We start from the raw sequence: 19966 nt of genomic DNA on the forward strand, positions 1-19966 counted from the left end.
GAAATGGAAAGAACTAGAGCCTTGCATGGAATGGAGTGTGCACCTAGAAAGTGCCCCCAGAAGATCACAGCTGGGGAACCTGTGTCCCTCCAGATGTTGTTGAACTACATCTCTCTACTTTTGGCTGGGGCCATTGGGGTTCCAGCAACATCTGGACGCCACATGTTCCTCATCACTACGGTAGCTACAGTAGGATTTTTGTAATTGGCGTGCAGGAGTTCCATAGTAGACAAATAAATGTGGATAGCATTCCCCGGTTGCAGGAAGTTAAAAACATTAGCATATACCATTGCATATTGGCTGTCATTATCATCAAATGCTAAACACCATGGCATGTCACCTGTCACTACTGTGAAACGCCAGAAATAGAAATTTTGAGCAGTTTGCAAACACTTGGCATCGAAATTTAGCAAAGAACATTCAGAGGTAATTCTTAAAAATAAATTAGTTTGGGCTCTTAATCCCAGCAACATTGCTATTTTCTGTGTTATTACTTCTTTGAAAGGAAGTCCCATGTAGAAATTTTAGCAGTGCATGCGATTGTGACTGTGTTGTGCTAAACTTCTGTTTCGTTTAGATGTTGCCCCGCTTATTGACTTTCTGAAGACCATTAAAGATGGAACAATCGTATTAATGGCAACCTACGATGATGGCGCAACTAAGTAAGCAGTTGCTAAGACCACCCAAAAAAAGAGGGTTGTTTACACATAGGGAATCAGTCATATGGATAAGGACTAAGGCAGCAATGTCTTAACTTGTCAGTTGCTGTAGTAGCAGTGGAGGACACCATTTCTCTGAATGTTTGACACTCCTAAGGCCATTTCCCCAGTCTGTAGGAGGCGGCTGAGCCTAAGCATTTGTGGGGAGGAGAGGGTATACTTTGTCAAAGCATGGAGATCAAGGTAGTGGGGTAGGAGAGCAGGAAAAATAATAATCACATTTTGCAACCAACGCAAATTCATTCATTGCAGGGGGGTGGACTAGATGACCCTCATGGTCCCTTCCAGCTCTACAGTTCTGTGATTCTATAGACGAGTCTGAAAAGCCCGGGACCCAAATTTTCATGCTATGGTGACTCATTTACCAGTATTTAGCGTTAACTCTGGAAGTGTACATTTGATTCTGACGAAACTAAGCCTCCTGATGTATACTGTTCTCCAATGTCAGGGGTGGGTCTGGTAGTTGTGGTTTTGAGAAAAGGACCTTGTAGATCTAATTAGGTCCGTGGCCTGATCTAGCTATATAATCAGGCAAAATGACTAGGAAAATCCCTGAGAACTTGAATGCAAGTGCCCTTGAATGGGCCAGGCTTCTGGAGTTTACAGCTGGGAGCAAGGAGAAGGGGTAGTCGCCTGAGAGAGGCTAGGGTAATTGCCGTATATACTCGAGTATAAGCCGACCCGAATATAAGCCGAGGCACCTAATTTTACCACAAAAAACTGGGAAAACTTATTGACTCGAGTATAAGCCGGTTCACCACACCACAAACCTGGTGGTGGCGGCAGCAGCGGAGGAAGAACAAGTAGCCCCAAAGGGCCGCTAGCAGCAAAGATGGAGGATGGGGAAGGAGCAGCCCGAAAGGACCCTCACTCAAGTGTAAGCCAAGGGGGGCTTTTTCAGCATAAAAAATGTGCTGAAAAAGTCAGCTTATACTCGAGTATATATGGTAGATGAAATACGTATTTTTCTTCAATGGCCGTGGAAGTTTATCTAAAGCATTGGCATCCAATAGCATCCATCTGTATCAAAGTGAAGGCACCACTGGACTTGAATTGTACCGTTTTGCCCAAGTAAACACAACTCGAATGGCACATGAATCAGAATGGTTATTTAAATCAGTTGCGTAGATCGCGGACAGCCAATGTTACCCCCCCGAGGTTGCTGCTGTCATCATCGCTGACATCTGGTCATGCTGGTTGTGGCAGATGAAAGTTGCACACTGAGAAGCCAACCCATTGGCAACCCATGGTTAATACAGCCAGGACCTTATCAGTTCATTTGTATATTAACCCTTTTGAATCTTTTCCAAGGCTTAACGAAGAATCGCGGAAACTAATATCTGAACTAGGAAGCACATCCATCACGAACCTTGGCTTCAGAGACAACTGGGTCTTCTGCGGCGGGAAAGGAATCAAGACTAAAAGCCCATTTGAACAGGTTTGTTCTCAGGTTAACGTTTAGAAAAGCCATGTGGAGTCCAAGACTCACAGCCGACGTACCTTGGCCTCCGCAGGCAGCAGAATGAACATCCTTGTAGAATCCTGAGATGATATGAAGGACTGCACTGCTTCAGACTGCAGGCAGAGGATGCCCATTTTGATGTTTCTGCACATTAAATATTCCTGTAACTAGAAATCCAGCACTTTAAGAGAGAGAAGTTTTAACTTTGCAGGCTTTCTGTTTGCAGGAAGTGTTTAATATAGGGAAACATTGAGTGGTTTCCACCTGCAGAATGAAATGCTGTCTCCTTTTCTGCCATCCCAGCATTTTAAACACCTTACTCTGCTGCAAGAAGTCTCAGTAATACCTTTTGCCGTAATCCGAAAGCACATTGAATTTCCACCGTTCACCCTGCGAGGGAAGTTGGAACTTGCCGTTTCTGTAACAGATACGGTAACATCTCAGATAACACTCACGGTTTTTGCATTTCCTAGATCATATCTGTATTGCTTTTAACGGGCTCTGAAAATTAGCTTCAGAGCACATTCCTCTTCTTCTGTATTGCAGAGCTGTAGAAATGTATGCAAACTTGCAACTGCTGTTATAACATCTGCGTTGATTTGAATTTTCCCTTTCATTTGGTGCAATTGGAACGTTTAGTTCAGTTCTGTTACACACAAGTTTCCAAAAGCCTCTACCTTTCATGTTTCAGGCACATCAGCAAGTTAAAGTGTTTGCTCCACGATTGCTTCCTTATCGTTTTTTTAAAAAACAAAATGGAAGGCTAGAATATAGATTTTAAAAATAAATGTTTAGCCTTTGAGCAAGGATAACTTAACTAGGTGTCTTACTAGCTCACTTCCAAACATGTTGGGGCTATTCTACAGGAAGTAGAGTAAGCATTATACCAATTGTAACATATGTGGTTATGTATATATTTGCAAGATCACAGTAGATGAAAGGAGACTATGTAAAAAAGCTTTTATTTTGTAAATGTATGGGGTCTCTTGCTGGAAGCCAATTATCGCTTTAGTATTTTGACTGTTGCAATTGTCCTCCACCCCCCATTTGCAGCATATTAAGAACAACAAAGACACAAACAAGTATGAAGGATGGCCAGAGGTCGTGGAGATGGAAGGCTGCATTCCACAGAAGCTGGACTGAAGGCATCGTCAAATGGACATTTACAGTGCGAAAGGACATTGGAGGGGAAATGCACTTTCTGCTGCTGTTGGGTAGAGAATACTTTGTATGGAGGAAGAAGAATTACTATGTATGGGCACATCCCATCCAGGCTAGTATCTCGCTCAAGGCCCACAAAAATGAATGGGAGCTGAGCAAATGAGCATGGTGAATCGCGCAATTCATTTTTAAATGGGGCTTGTGCAGGGATTTATCCGGCCAGATTGTGCCCCATGTAAATACTCTCCAAGCATGTTTCCACCTTAGAATGTGCATGGGCATTGACATTTTTGGAAATCCGATTTATTTATTGTCAAAACAGAGATCCTTCTTTTGGTGTAAATGTGTACATAGGCCCAGACCGAGGAAATTGCTCTTTCTAAGCATCTTCCTCCTATCCTTACTTGCTTTTCTTTTACTCCCCCCCCCCCCCAAAGCACAATGTTCAGGTTATTTTATGGTAAATCTCTTTTAGAACTACCAGCATAGGCCATTAAATGTACCCAATAAATAACTGAACTGATCCTGAGCTATGTTGTAATTTGCTCAAACAATGGTGACGTTGGCTGCAAGTGCGTATCTGGTGGGATATGCCAGCCTTAGCCAAAAATGCGAACTTATATTTATGCTCTGCCTCTTTGAAAGCAGCATTCTTCTGTGATCCCTCCTCCTTTTCAAACCTTCAGATAGGTGAAGGTTGAGTGTTGAATACAAAATTGTAGGCTGCTATAAGAAGCACAATTAAACCCTTTAAAAATGAAAACCAATGTTATATCATTGCGTTCGTTGCTATTGTTAGATTATCTGTGGCCCATGCTTCTGGTTAGCAAAACGTACTGCTAATAGAGCAGGATAATGTAGTTGCTTTGTGTCTGTGTGTGTTCAGCTAGACATCTTTTAAAGTTCTATAAACCACCAACCGCGCCAATTGCTTTAGATAGTATTGGAGAGAAACCCACCGTTGGCAGTTAGTGTTATTCTGGAAGCAAGCAATTGCATGTTAAAAAGTAGACTTAATTTCTATTAGGAATTAAACTCCGCACGCATCAGCTAATCTGGGCGGTTTTGCTACCTATCCTACAAGTAAAAAATTGAGGAAAGGGGTTGAATATTTTGGGGAAGGGAACTCTTACGGAGCACATCTATATTATAGGACTGAAAATGTTGCCAATTGAATATCCTGTTTTAACGATAGGGTTTAAAAGGGCAGACCACATCTTTAAGGATATTTGATGTTCGTTTATGGTCATTTCATCACCCCCTGGCAGGTGTGTGCATCCTGTGTGCAAACTGATGGTTTGGAAAATCCATGTGCCACATTTTTTGCTACTAGGCTCTAAAGGGCTCTACATGCACAGTGCACACCTCTGGCAATCGCTGGAATCCACAGACTGTTTCCCCCCGCCCCCCCCCAAATCCCATTCCTTCTCTTCCTGCTGCACCCCCCCTCCACAAAAAAGCACCTCCAGGAAGCAGAAAGACAAGCTTCTTCCACAACTTGCTGGTACTTGGTGAGAATTGTGGGCCCAGTGTTCCTATAAGTGACTCAGGCCATTTGGGTTCTGCTTTGTAGTGGCGGGGCCCCTGCAGTGGTGCTAATTTCTGCAGTCCTCCACTGGGGTTCCAATTTGGGTGGGGTTTTTTTAGACTTGTACACAACTCAGAGGCAGTGAACCTGCAGCCCTTCAGATGTAATTCAGCTACAACTACCGTCCCGTCCCTCCACTGGTCTTAGAGACCTTATCAAAGTGTAATATAATTTTGATGGTGTGTTTGCTGTAGGGGATCAAGTTATATTTCTGTGTACAGTCTTGTCAAGTCTGCGCTGTGTTGGCAGATAGGGTTAGCCAACCTTCCCCGCCCCAACAGTAGGAGCATTTTAAAACCAAGCAGTTGACTTGGTTACTGAGAGTTGCAGTTGGACTAATCAAATATTGTTTGCACTAAAGATATTAAAGCAATACTGATAATTATGGCTTAAAATAGTTCAGAAGAGCCACCCAACTTTCCAAACCAAGAGCTGGTGACTGGAATCTGAGCTGCTTTACTGTTTTAACCTGTTCATACCATGTTTTTTCTCCCTTCTTCTTAGCAATTTACTGTAGCCTAGCAATAAAATGCACCCTCAACAGTCAAAGGCAATTATTTGTAAATACCATGCAGATTTGTTGTTCATGTTCAGAAGAAATAAAACCACATTTCCGAGTATTATATTTTTTCATCAAATAAAGTTTTTAAAACCCACGACCAAAAGTTTTATGGGCTCCACCAGAAGCCCATGTTTTTACTTGGTGTACAAAGATGCTGAAAGCCTGCCTTAGAAAGGTGAAGCACAAACGCGACAAACCCAGGCATCAATCCCCCTACACTAAAAGCAGGAAGTCCTGATTGGCTGCAGCTCTGCTGAGAATCCACATAATCTCTTTGAAAAGGGAGTTTGATGCTTGCAAGCTCTTGGATGTCGATCCCTGGGATCAGGAAGCATGAAAGCCACACTGGAGCTGCTTCATGCATACACTGTGCAAAGCATGCTAGCCATGGACATCTGCCAGGGAAATCCTTCTGAGCATAGGTTTTTCAGTGCCACAAAACCTCCCTGTGTTCTGGAACCAACTAGGGTTTTAGTGTAGGGAAAGCCTATATGTATAGGCGTCCCCTTGCAGATGGCCCTGCCTAAGGCTTGGACTTCAAGAGTGATGCATATGTAACAATAAATAATTTTTTATTCAGTTAACAAATATGAAAGAACATGGTCATATTTTAAGTATAAAGCAATGAAATACAGCACCTTAAAAAAAATTAAGCATATTAGATGGAAGTTGCTTGGCTACCCCATTAAGTTGCTCCACCTGCAATAATCTTACTCATTCTCCCGTGCAGATGCCACGTGAGCTGCCTGTACCTCTGCTCTCAAACGCATGTGATGAGTTATAAAAGATCTAAAAACCGCCTTACCAAATGGGGAAGATTAAGCTTGTCACCATCAAAGACAAAGGGGTAGAATCCAGATCTAACCATACTTCAGGCAGAAACCACTGGAATCAATGGGATCTAAGTTGCTTGTGACTAATTTAAGTTCCCACCAATTTCAGTCTAAGCATGATTAGTTCTGGATCCAACCCTATAACCACACTGCCAGTTCTACACACACTTGCATGGGAAGAAGTCTCATTGATCTCAGACTTGCTGCTGAGAAGCCATGCACGAAATACCAGCAAAAGCTTATCTCCATTCTAGAAATGTAACAGGCTTAAATAAAACACTGGATGCAAACACGCATATCTTAAATACACGCACTATATAAACTTTTAGTCGTATCAAAAATACAAGACATTTAAGCACAGATGCTTTCCTTCAAAGCTTCCATTTACATAATAATTACCATGACATCACCCTTCATTTTTGCGGAAGTATAATCAGTCCCGAAAGACACTGTTGAGGCTGCCACCCCTATGCATGCTTAGCTGGGAGTCAAAACCACTGAACTCGATAGGATCAGAACAAGCAAGCATAGGAATGAGCTGGGTTAAGTAGTGGGTTTCATGTGCATATGTATTCCAGCAGTTCCAGGAAGCCAACCCACATGTGCATAGCATTTAGGGTTTTATGTACCACACAGTGGCTGCAAAGCAAGATCTGCAAGAGCTAATAAAAATTCGGCTTTTGAGCTGAAACTCGAGGCTTGCCCAATTCCGCCAGCATTTCTTCCCGTCAATAGTGCTGATGTTGACAAAACACTGCTCGGGCTGTTAAGTAGATATATGAGCCAACTCTAGTGGCTAAGCCGGCATATAAGATAACCAGTTGAGAGATTATAACCAGATGCAAATAAGTCCATTCAAATCAATGAGATGTTTCCACGAAACCGCCCATGATTCAGCAAAGCAGGCCAATGCATAACACCAAACAGGGCAGTCAGCTGCCAGCTATGGAAGATGGAAGGGGATCACTAGCCATTAAAGCAGGGTGGAGAAGTTCCAGCCTGCTGGCCAAACTTGGCCCAACAGGGATTCAAATTTGGAGCACAAGACTGTCTTCCTCGATCCATGCTCACTTTCCCCCCCCCCCCCATACATCATACGTGACATCAGGTTGCAGCAGGTAGCGATGTGGCTTTCAATGCACCATTAGGAGCCTTAGAGCAAGCCGACTGTGCATCGGCAAACTGGTTTCCTAGGTGGCACTTGCTCCCGTAGTAGCTGATGTCTTCAGGCAGTAGGTTTTGGAACTGCCACCCATCGGCTAACAGGTAAAGGTGATGTTCGAGGAGCTTGAAAACACCATGCAAAGCTCTTTTGCAAATCCTGCACGGTGCTTTGAAGTCCTAACTTTGGGACTTCAAAGCACCCAACTACCTGACATCAATGTGAGGTCATGTGTTGACGGGTGGGCAGCCCTGTCCACCTGTGAAGTTTGATCCAGTAAGAATCTGCAGAGCCAAAAAGTTCACCAGCTGAGAATTAAACACTTTCCCCTCACACATCTCTCCCCATAACAACCAGAAGCCATGATCCAGGAAAGCATGCACAACAGACCTATACAGTCAGATTTTATGCTGTTTTTAGAGAAAAGTCCCACATCATCTCATAGAATTTTAAAATTCAATTCAGAGCTGCTCCTGCTGTGCAACAGATTAACCTACTGTAGTTCATTGGTGATGATTCTATGATACAGAGGTTATCTGGTCCAGGCAAGGTCTGCAGTGCAGGATCAAACAACACCATAAACATTTGCTTGAACCTCTGACTGAACGCCTCCAGCAATGGACAGCCCACGACTGTCTGAGACTGCATATTCTGCTATTGAGTGGCTCTTAAGTAAGGCTTCCCTTAAAAAATTTAGCCAAAATCTCCTTCCCTGCAATCTCACTGCTGGTCCTAGTCCCATCCTTTGGAACAGTGGAGAAGAAGCCTGTTCTGTCTCCTGTATGACATCCCTTCAGATATTTGAAGGCTTGAACTTAATCATCACTCCTTCAAACAAAACATACCCAACTCTTTCAAGCATTGCACACAGAACTTGGTTTCCAGATCCCTCACCAGGTCAGCCCTCCTGTAGACATGCTCCCCGTTGCACAGATTCGAACAGCCGACCTTCTGATTGGCAAGACATGCTCCAGTTGGACAATGTCCTTAGAAACAATGGCACCATTCACAAAGCAGGAACGCCTTGACTTGCCTTTTTCACAGCACAACTTTACCCATGACTAATCAGAATTGATGCTTTTGAATTCTGGTGCTGGAGGAGACTCTTGAGAGTCCCATGGACTGCAAGAAGATCAAACCGATCCATTCTGAAGGAAATCAGCCCTGAGTGCTCACTGGAAGGACAGATCCTGAAGCTGAGGCTCCAATACTTTGGCCACCTCATGAGAAGAGAAGACTCCCTGGAAAAGACCCTGATGCTGGGAAAGATGGAGGGCACAAGGAGAAGGGGACGACAGAGGATGAGATGGTTGGACAGTGTTCTCGAAGCTACCAGCATGAGTTTGACCAAACTGCGGGAGGCAGTGGAAGACAGGAGTGCCTGGCATGCTCTGGCCCATGGGGTCACAAAGAGTCAGACACAACTAAACAACTAAACAACAACAACAAATCAGAATGGGCCTTACTTCCAAGTAAATGGGATCCCAGCCTCAAGTCATCCATATTGGATAAGCTAGAAGAGCCAAGGTGATTTTGAATCAGTAGGTTGGTGAACCAGATTAAAAGAGCTGATCTGCCTTAGTAGCTCAGATGGCAGAGCAAGAGACTCTTAATCTTAGGGTTGTGGTTTCTAGCCCCACTGGGCAAAATATTCCTGTATTGCAGGGGGCTGGACTAGATGACCCTTGTGGTCCCTTTCAACTCTACAATTCTATGATTCTAAGACATTTCTTCCCATAAGACCAAAGGCACATCAGCAAACACCTGAAAAACTAAATCAAGAGGATAATTTTGTGTTCCTCTCTCTTACCTTTCCTAGAGCCTCTGTTTTAAATTGAGGCCATTAAAGGTTGGTCCAGTGTTCTCTTAGAAAATTTCAGAAAGCATAATTTAAGCAAACGTATTAACAGTGCAATCCTGTATGTCTACTCAGAAGCTCACCCCTCTCACTTCAACAGGACTTGGGGAAATTCCAGACTGTTGCTATTTGGGGGTGGGATTCCATCACAAACTGGCAAATTCAGGCTGTGCCATTATAGCTGACTGGAAGGTTTGCTGCAACAAAAGCCATTCCCCCAATAGAACAGACTTTTTGCAGTAAGGAAAGGGACAGGAAAAGGCACTCGATAGAAAGTATGGGACAATGCTTGCTGCGACGCAATGCCATCCAACCTCTGGGCAAAAAAATCAGGATGCATGTTCACTGAATAGCCAACATTGCCCAAAATTTGCAAGCAAGTTCTTAAGTTTGCAAAGCCCATTTTTTCCTTACGTCAAGTACAGTATATGACTAAATGTAGATTAACCATTTTATTGGATGGAGCTCCAATGCCATCTAGTAGATCCGGACTCACAAAGCTTATCGGTTTATCAACATTGGCCACAGAAGTGGCTTTCGGCGCAAGAGGAAGGGATGAGGTGGTGGCGAGGTCATTGTTGCGCAAAGACACCAAAGGAGTCGATCCAATACTCCTGCTAGTGCATTTGCACCACAATGATCTCCAAGTCACCCCCTTCCTTCCTCCACCCGAGCTGGCAAACCACTTTTGACTGACCATACTTGCAATGACTAGGAAACAACGACTGTGCCAAAGAAACAAGATATTGATTAACCTGATCAGAATAAATGCCTCTTGCAGGGTGGCCAAAAAGATCTAAAGAGAGCAATGTCTTCTAGGATTTTTCTACCCTTCTTAATAAGCTGAGCTGGCAGCAGCTCTGCAGCTAATGTGAGGAAGACAATGCATCCATCCATCATGGATTGATCCTCCTGTCAATGGAGCATGCGCCAAATTCACTGACACACACACCATAGTTTTCATAGCACACTGGCATGTTATAGTCACAGACAGGTGTGTTTAGCAATAGCATATGGGAGACATTTCCATAAAAAGAATGGAGCATCACATCACATCACAAAAATAATCAGCATAATTTGGTTGGGGGAGGGGGGAAGGAATGAGAATGCCTTAAGCGATGACACAACAATGTTCCCACAAAGCTGCTCTATTTCTCTCCCTTTTCCTCAATGAAGCTTTTAATGGCACTGGAGAAGACACAACTAAAAATTTAAAAAACCACCAGGAGGTCGCAGCTACACATCATTTCGCTTTAACTGGTGTGTACTCCCAACGCCAAGGTCCAGATCTGCCCAAGAAAGCTATTCAACCCATTTTAGACTCAGCTCGGTTAACTGATGAACATCTCAGTCTTACCCTTAACATTTGACTAGCTAAGCAAACAGCCGTACAACTGCTGGTAATCCTTTGCTCCCAGAGGTCTCAATAAACAAAGTACTCTTAATACATGGGATCAGTTTATCTCGTACCAGGCGTCATTGTAGCCTCTAAATGTTTCATTTAAGCTCTTCTGGCTGCCTTGAGAACTGTGTGTGTCCAGCGTTGGCAAAGACGTGTTCACTGATCAAAATACTGACTATTCACGGCGATCAGGGGCACAAGTCGCTCAAGTAGGCCACCCAGCTAGGCAAAATTCTTCAGATGATCCAGGTCTCCACTACTATTAGTTTTAAATGGGGCCTCTACTTATTCCGAGATGCCCTTTCGATACAAACCAACACCTTTGGCCTTTGAGGCTCTTCATCTTGAGACGCCTCCTTAGCAGGACCACGAGAAGGCTATTTCTCAGGGTTTTTCTCTCGTCATCTTAGCAGGACCACGAGAAGGCTATTTCTCAGGGTTTTTCTCTCGTCATCTATTTTCAGGTACGGTTTCACTTGCAAGTATGGACATCAGTCATGGTCTCGCATCTTCTGCAGCGTACGTAACAACACCAAACAAACTTGCAGTCGCATCTCTCCACTTGCCTGACGACGTGTGTGTTGTAACCGCGGCCGCAGCACAGGAGGTTGCATCCATCCGGCCCCTCAGAAGTACGGTTGCATTCCCTTCCTTGCGTCCCGGCGACTCCCAGTTTGGGATCTTCAACACAGTAGTTAGGGGACTTGTGGATGTACAGCAGATCTTCTTTGCGGATTGGTATCTTCCGCTGCCTTTTGTCTTTCCTGCGTATCTTTCTTCTCGCCCTGTCGGAAATCTGGATGCTGCTTTCGTACTTCTCTTTCAAAAGACTGCCAATCTTTGCAAAGGAGGACATAGTCTTCCAGCACGTCTTGAGAGCGCAGGAGCCCGAGACTCCGTGGCAACGGCAATCCACCGTCATCAGCTTTGCGACGGCCTGGGGAAAAGTTGAGACCAAAACAATCCACGATCAAGCAACGTTCTGCTCATTTGTTAACTACCGAGCAACAGATTCTACGCTTCTAAGGCTATGAAATGACAATGCCCAAAATGTTTAAACATCTTCCATTTAGGAGTTGTCTGCTTCTCAGAAATGAGGCCAGAGATTAAAGAACAAAAAAGCAGACATGTAAGTGTGAGAGAGCCATATGCACAACTAGAGCTCAGGTTCTTGCTTTCATTGCAACAGTTCTGCAGCCAAAGAGCCAAGCCGTTTCTCAAAACAGAACTACACCTAGTCTCTTCAGCTATGGCAAAGGTTGCCCGCCTTTTAGGACCAGCAGGCAAATTTCAAATTTTGAGAAAGAGCTGTGGGGCAGCAGTCACAAAAATAATATAAAAAACCCTATTATTACTGTTATTATTGTTGCTGCTATTAATTGTTGTCAAAATTTAAATACTGCCCTTCGTGAAAAGATCTCGGGGGCGATTCACAGAATGGTTATTATGGGGTCGTGGCATAACACATCATTAGACAACTTCATACTTGCCACGGGGAATCACCTATGTCCTGCTGGCTCCGATTGTGGAGATAACACAAAACTGATTTTGCACATGGACAGCAACACAATTGTTATTGTTGTTTTTGTGTGTGTAAGAACAACAACAAAAGCATTCCTCCCAGACCAGGAAAAATATGTAAGGCGGGCATGCCAGTCTCACTCTTACACATATAGATACCAGAGACACGCGTGCTTTTCTCTCTAAAACACTAATACTTGTCTTCCCCACCTATACACAGTAACTCCTTTTTCCTCTACCCAACTGCACCTCTCAGGTTCTTAACAACGGCACATCAATCTGTGTAAGCATCTGAATATGCACAAGACCACACACACACACACACACACACACATTATATATATATATATGGCAGAGCAGCTGATGCATGCACCTGACCTATGAGAACCATCCTTTTCACAAGAATCTTGTCCTCTACTGAAATCATTGCTAACCCCAACTAATATCTGAAATAGCATCCCTGATAGCTAAGAGCTTGCAAAATCCGAGTCCAGTACTGATCTGAGCTCCATTATTGGAATATATTAGAATATATATTTTTGTTTCAATTCCTGTAGCGGTGGTGGTAGGATGCTGCTTAGAAGTCACACCTTCTGCGGCAAATCCCGGGTCTCTAAAAACTAGAGAGTTTAGTGGTTAGTCTTGGACTTGGTTGCGATGTTCACTAAGTGACCCTGGACAAGTCTCACTTTAACTTACTTCGCAGCTAGTTGCTGTGAAGATAACACAGGATAAGGAAGACACAAAAGGTGGTGGGGCAGTTATTTTGAACAACCTGAAGGTGGACAGGATAAAAATACAGGTTTGGATCCAGACACGCCCCTCCATGAATGAACAGGCTCTTTCTGCTCACAGGTGGGCCCCCGCTTAATCTGGGGTTCCTGGCGAAGGGTGGGGAGAAATGATTTTCACAAATTCCACCTGCAGCCCCCAACACTTGCCCTCCCATGCGGCTCAACTTTCTGGAGTAGTTTTTTAGCAGGCTGCAGAGGGAAGGAGGAACCGCTGAAAAACCGCGTGAACACAACTCTGCATAGGCCTGGATCTACCCCATAATAAATAAGCCACTTTGTGTATGGCCCAGAATTTGTCAGACAAACGCAATGGTGGGGAAAGACAAGTTTTCAACCTTCACATTTAAAACATGCAGGTTTCTTAAAGAAAAGCTCCACACAGGGAATGCATAATCGGAGGAAGCTATCATTTTGTGTGCAGGTCAAAGAGATGGAAGATCTTGACGGATTTTACTAGCCAAAAAATGGAAAACACAAGAATTACCAACAGTAGAAGAATGTCAGATGAAGATGTTGGAATTTATGGAGCTGGCTGATCTCACCGGGAGAATCCGCTACCAGAAAAAAGAGGAATACCAAGAAGATTGGAAGAAATTTAAAGACTATTTGAATAAATATTGTAATATTAAAGATTTGTAACCACTTGAAAGAACTAATTAGGCCTAGGATTAAATTAGGATTAAATAAATAAATAAGAAAAAATACGGTAAGAAAAGTTAGGAAATTTGATTATGACTGGAATATTGTTATATGAAATAATGATATTGGAAACTGCTACATTTAATTACAAGGAAATTCAGTTGGAAGAGATTAGAGGAAGTCAAGTAATATGTTTATGAAGTTGGATTTCAATTAACTAATTAAGTCTTAGTGTATGTGGTAGTGTTTGAAGTATTTTATTTTCTTTATTCTTTCTTTTTCTGTTATGTTAAAGTCATGCTTTTGTATGAAAATTAATAAACATTATTGGGGGGGGGGGGGGGGAGATGGAAGATCTTGGGGCATGATGGCTTAAGGCCAGGGAGATGGGAAAGCAGCCAGGAAACTGTGTCACCCTCTACCATTCATTGGCTACATATTACAAGTGGAATGGGAGGACAGGAGTCAAATCCATACCAGTCTTCCAGCTTCGTTGTTATGCAGGTTCATGGCTAGCAGCCTGCTGCCATCTTTCCCCGTGACGTTTTCTGCAGGGCCGTCTAAAAACTTTCTGCTCAGCCACATTCCATACTGGATGTCATCAGAGCAGCCGCCCCAGTGCCAGCCTTCGCTGGCTGAGCCGCCGCTCTGTAGCTTGGGGTCACAGGCACAGTCGGTCATGTTCCCCATGCTGCACGAATGAGTCACGGAATGCACAAGGCCTGCTGCTGTCACCGCCGAGATGAACGCTGTTTCTTTGGTACCTGCAGAAGGACACAGTCATTCAATCAATCTCCTTTATCGGCATAGAAAAAGTGCATCATATAGTCGTATCTCGGAAGTCAAACAGAATCTGTTCCGGAAGTCCATTCGACTTTCAAAATGTTTGGAAACCAAGGCATGGCTTCCGATTGGCTGCAGGAAGCTCCTGCAGCCAATCAGAAGCCACGTAAGCCGCACCGAATGTTTGGGTTCCAAAGAACATTCGCAAACCGGAACACTCACTTCCAGTTTTGTGGCGTTCGGAAGCCAAAATGTTCGACTCGCAAGGTGTTCGTCAACCAAGGTATGACTGTACAAGATCAGAACACCACACAGTGAACGAAACATAGGAGATACTTTAGGATGAAACTTTAGAGGTCCCAGGCCCTAAGGAAGTTAGATTATCCTCCACCAGGGCCAGGGCCTTCTCAGGGATGGCTCTGACCTGGTGGAATGCTCTGTCACACGAGACCAGGGCCCTGCAGGATTTAACTTCCTTCCACAGGGCCTGTAAGACAGATCTATTCCGCCTGGCTTTCAGCCTGATCTTTTATTCACCTTCCTTCCCTCCGCCTCCCCTTTTTATGAAGATTGCCTGCTCTGGGATCCCACAGCTAATTCTCCCCTGGTCTCCATGCTGGCCCAAATAGGACTAATTTAGTCAGCTAGTTTAAAAGATGCAGGTGGTGCTGTGGTCTAAACCACTGAGCCTCTTGGGCTTCCCAATCGGAAGGTTGGTGGTTTGAATCCCTGTGACGGGTGAGCTCCCATTGCTCAGTACCTGCTCCTGCCAACCTAGCAGTTCGAAAGCACGCCAGTGCAAGTAGATAAATAGGTACTGCTGCGGTGGGAAGGTAAAAGGCATTTCCGTCCGCTCTGGTTTCCTTTGCGCCAGAAGTGGTTTAGTCATGCTGGTCACATGATCCAGAAAGTTGTCTGTGGACAAATGCCGACACCCTCGGCCTGAAAGCGAGATGAGTGCCGCAACACAATAGTCGCCTTTGACTGGACTTAACCGTCCAGGGAGCCTTTTATCTTTACCTCAAGATGTTGCAACAACAATGACCACTGGTTCTGCTGGTTGGGGAAGACAGGAATTGTAGACCACCAACATTTGGAAGGCAAATGTTGGCTACCTTTGAATTATTGCAAAGGATGGGGAACCTTTGCCACATGGTCTCCACATGGTCACAATTGGGCCCGCGCCAGTCGCAAAAGGCACCCGGCTGATTTCTAATGTGCACTGCATGGACGGGACATGAGATGGTGCGTCTCAAACCTGCCACTTTCCCACTCCTCCCAACCAGAGGACCTACCGCTGCTCAGTTCATAGCCAAAGCCGGAGGAAGCAGGAGCCACAGAGATGGGCGAAGGGTTGGAAGTCTTAGAAGCCGTCTCGAGTGGCAGGAGGCAGTTCCAGCGCTCGTGTTTGAACTGGCTCTGGCACTCCTCAATCCCCAGGCGGGCTCCTTCGCGGATGCTGGGCAGGAGGTTGGGATGCTTCTTGCACAGGTCCTTTTGACGGCCGTTCAGGGGCAGGTTGGCGCAGCCCAGTTTCTCGGGGACACCGAAGGAGGCCATGCCCAGCCACCTGAAAAAGCAGCCCCTGGGGTGAGACCCAAGCACCGGACATTTCATTTGACACAGGTAAGACGAGAGCGGCCAAAACAGGAAAGAGGAGCCGCGGCTCAAACAACCCAGCCATGTGAAAGGGCTATCGAAACACCAGAGGGTCAAAGGAACACAAATTCATGGAAGACCAGCAGAGGGAGTAGCTAAGGCTGTGACCCCCATCATCCCTGACCACTGGCCATGCTGGCTGAGACCAATGGGAGTTGTGGTCCTGGACATCTGGATATTAAACAATGGTCACCAGTTAGATCATATTACACCGATCCCGGCACGACTCCACTGGCTACCAATTAGTTTCTGGGCCCAATTCAAAATGCTGGTTTTGACCTATAAAGCCTTAAATGGCTCAGGACCGCAATACTTCAAGGACCGCCTCTCTGCATTCATCACCTGATGCCCTTCTTCCTTAGCCTCCTCCACGTGATGTCCAGATGGTGGCACCATGAGAACGGGCCTTTTCTGTAGTGGCTCCCTGCTTATGGAGTGCTCTCCCCAGGGCGGTTCGCCAGGCTCCTTCATTCTATATTTTTAGGCACCAGGCGAAAACAGTCCTCTTCATCAGGTCTTTGGCTGATTGATGTGGGAAGGGGGGGTGTTATTATTTTGCAAAGAATATCTTGTAATCTTTATTGGCCACTTCCGAAAGCAATATATGACGCTTCCAAATGCAACATTCCCCAACAATAGGTGTGGAACAAGAAGCACCTGAAATCAAATGATAAGCTAGGACTGGAGACGAGAGGGAGGGGTTAGGGCTAGGCATTGTGGATTTCTGTGGCAGGGCAAGACTGTTGCCTGAGAGGATCCTGCAGGAGGGATCACTATCTCCCACATCCCCAAAGCGCCGGGTTTGACAACTGGGTGGAGTCACCCATCTGTCAATCACCTGGTACCACCATGACATCAGGTGACCCGGTTTTTCTTCCTTCACCTTACATGACATCAGGTGTGGGGCAGGTGAGCTTGGCCAAAAGGGCCCCATGGGAGTTTTAGAGAATCCAATGAGGGCTAGGCACCCTTTCTCAAACTTGGATGATGGTGTTATTGGGCTACAACTCCCATCATCCTCAGCTACCAGGGATGATGGGAGTTGTGGTCCAACAATATCCGGGGGGCCAGTGTTGCGGAAGGCTGGGCTAGAGGCTCCCCACTGTGGCCTTCTAACTCAGCAACAGTCAGAAAGAGGACTGAACAGTCCCTTGGTAGGTGATAGATGTCACTGAGGAACTGTACAAAGCCCTTTGACCAGGAAATTCCCATAGTAAACAAAAGGTGATTTTAAAAACCTCATTGTACAATGTAGCTTTCCCCTTTTGATATATAGTGGTACCTCGGGTTAAGTACTTAATTTGTTCCAGAGGTCTGTACTTAACCTGAAACTGTTCTTAACCTGAAGCACCACTTGAGCTAATGGGGCCTCCTGCTGTCGCCGCACCGCCGCTGCACGATTTCTGTTCTCATCCTGAAGCAAAGTTCTTAACCTGAGGTACTATTTCTGTAACCTGAAGCATATGTAACCCAAGGTACCACTGTACTGATATGAGATAATTCAAACACAATTTCCTGGAGCCACTTGGGCAAATACAGTCATGAGAGGCTACTAAATTGTAACAGCCTGTATCACATCTGCAGTTAATGACATTCCCGCAAACACCCCAGGCCTATGGCATTTGTGTGTGTTTAATTTAATCACCACAAGTCATATCCAGGCAGGATTCCACCTTGCCAGATCCTGAGCACAAAATTATCTCTGCAAATGTGAAAGGAGCAGAATCGTTTCACAGAACGCATCCTCTGAGCACCAGCTAAAAAAAACCTCACCTCTCTTTCCCAATCAAATCAAATGCCCATGGGAAGCTGGGACGCAAGAAACCCACTACTGTTGCCATGTAACTGGTGTGCTGGATCCGCCCCCTTCCCCCCCACGCCTTATTGGATAACCCTGGTTTCCAGTATTTACAGAGCAAGGGAGAAATGCTTTGCAGTCCACTTTCTCCATTCCATGCTGGGTGAAAGCATCCAGGGGTGATCTGGTGTTTAGAGCGTTGGGAGACCAGCTTTAAATCTTCACTCAGCCATGAATTTCATTGGACCAGCCACCGTTTCTTAGCCTAACCTACTTCACAGGGTTGTTGTGAGGATAAAATGGGGAGGGGGGGAAACCATGCATGTACCCTTCAGCTCCTTGGTGGAAAGATAGGATATAAATAAATGCATGCTAAATTGTAGGCCATGTAACCAAGTTTCAAACAGATTCGTACCTTCAAATCAAATCAGGGTTTCAGGTTCTTCTCAAACAACACACACAAAAGAGATCTGCAAACTTTGCTGCCGCCATTTGTGAATATTATAAAAGGGGAGGCAGGTTTGTATTTATTTTTTACTAAAGGAATCGAAAAAGTTCGCTTTCTAGGGCGTCCTAGAAACTTGTAAGGATGAAATCAGCCTTCCGCTTTGCTACGTTTGCAATGTGTTATTTGATGGGAAAAATGGCAACCCTGGTGAAAATGTACAGGCAATGTCTCTGCCATATATATATATATATATATATATATGGCACACTAACATTTCTCAGTTTAAAAAGGGACCTTTAAAAAGGTGTTTCAGGAGCATTTGCACACATCCTGCCTTGGCGTTCCTTCTCTCATGAAGGCACAGGATCCCCCGGATTCTTTGAGCCTCCTTAGTAAAGCAGCTCCTTTTAGATCGGCATAAATGACTATGCATGCAGCCGCCCCTTTGAGCTTTACTAACGCGGCGGCATTTGTTATGGGAATGAGCATCCTGGCTCACCAGGTGAAGCTTTGAAAGTCGCGTGACAACCCACCAAAGAGCTTTCCTTATAAACAGCCGCGCCTCGCACGTGCAAAAAGAAAGAAAGGAAGGAGCTTCCATGGCGTGCGGGAAAGTTGGCATTCTATTACGCACAGACCCGGGAGATTCAAACCCCGCACGCGTGAAAACTGCCCAAAGCCCGGAATCGAGTTAACGCCCGGGTAACGTCGTTGGTTTGAGCACCGTGCTGATATAACGCCAAGGTTGCAGGTTCGATCCCCGTATGGGACAACTCCGTATTCCTGCATTGCAAGGTATTGGATTAATGATACTCGTGATCCCTTTCCAACTCTACGATTCTATTATCTTTGAGAGACATTCTGCAGAGCTGAGAACAGCTTACATTTGTCCCGAAGGTAGGAGAGACGCTGCCAATTCGATCACCCCACCCCCGACCCCGGGAAATGAGGGATCCCGCTCGGCACCCGCTTCTACTCACATCCAGTTGCCGTGGGCGCCGCAGGGCCAAAGTTGCCAGAGCAGCGCCGTGCACAGCACGCACAGGCGAGGCAGGATTCCCCAGGGCGCCCCCTTCTCCATAGCCAGGGCATGGAGATCCCCGGGAGATCCCCACCCAGCCGCTCTCCGCTCCCGCAGCTGCGATCTTCAGTCCTGAGCAGAGACAGCGCCTTAAAAGCCCGTCCCCTAATTGAGGGGAGCGCCGCTCACGCGGATCACCTGCGAGGGCAGCGCGATCCCCGGCCGGCGATCCACCGGACACGACCCAAGAGAGCAGCGCTCCCTCCGAAAGGGAGAGAAGTTCTGGCGCGCCTCGCCTCGCTCCTCTCCACTTCGGCGACTCTCGCTCGCCGCCTCATTGGCTGGCGGCGGCTCATCAATATGAAACGCGCTTCTCATTGGCTGCGGCACGTTCCGAAGGGCTCGCCTGCACGCGGTCGCAATCAGGCGAGCCTTCTGCAAAAAAAATAAGAATAAAACCGAAATTTTGCGCTGCAAGAAGGGAGAACGCGCATCACGGAGCATCAGGGAACAGGCGCTGCTCTGGATCCTGAAAAATGCTGCTTTCCGTGTCTCA

The 19966-nt window shown here is 45.6% G+C and overlaps 2 protein-coding genes across 3 annotated transcripts in view; one reads left to right on the plus strand and one right to left on the minus strand.

The window, feature by feature from the left end:
• The window catches only part of FAM3C (FAM3 metabolism regulating signaling molecule C), a 37264-nt gene extending 31711 nt beyond the window's left edge, over nt 1-5553 (plus strand). Inside the window, exons 8-10 of the mRNA XM_077935860.1 lie at nt 578-662; nt 2031-2157; nt 3235-5553. Coding sequence (XP_077791986.1) covers nt 578-662; nt 2031-2157; nt 3235-3324 — 302 coding nt within the window. The 3' untranslated portion in view covers nt 3325-5553. The remainder of the gene's footprint in view (nt 1-577; nt 663-2030; nt 2158-3234) is intronic.
• Nucleotides 5554-10908: 5355 nt separating this feature from the next.
• On the minus strand, nt 10909-19691 carry WNT16 (Wnt family member 16). Of its 2 annotated transcripts, none has more exons than XM_028747276.2 (4): nt 19370-19691; nt 15780-16054; nt 14179-14465; nt 10909-11684 (listed from the first exon to the last, which is right to left on the minus strand). In XM_028747276.2, the coding sequence occupies exons 1-4, from the start codon at nt 19468-19470 to the stop codon at nt 11220-11222; spliced, it is 1128 nt and encodes a 375-aa protein (XP_028603109.2). In that variant the 5' UTR covers nt 19471-19691; the 3' UTR covers nt 10909-11219. The 2 variants fall into 2 exon arrangements, with proteins under 2 accessions (XP_028603109.2, XP_028603108.2); XM_028747275.2 differs by having other exon boundaries at nt 15780-16069.
• Nucleotides 19692-19966: the final 275 nt, after the last annotated feature.

Source organism: Podarcis muralis, chromosome 10, assembly GCF_964188315.1.
Source record: "Podarcis muralis chromosome 10, rPodMur119.hap1.1, whole genome shotgun sequence".
Classification (NCBI taxonomy): Eukaryota; Metazoa; Chordata; class Lepidosauria; order Squamata; family Lacertidae; genus Podarcis; species Podarcis muralis.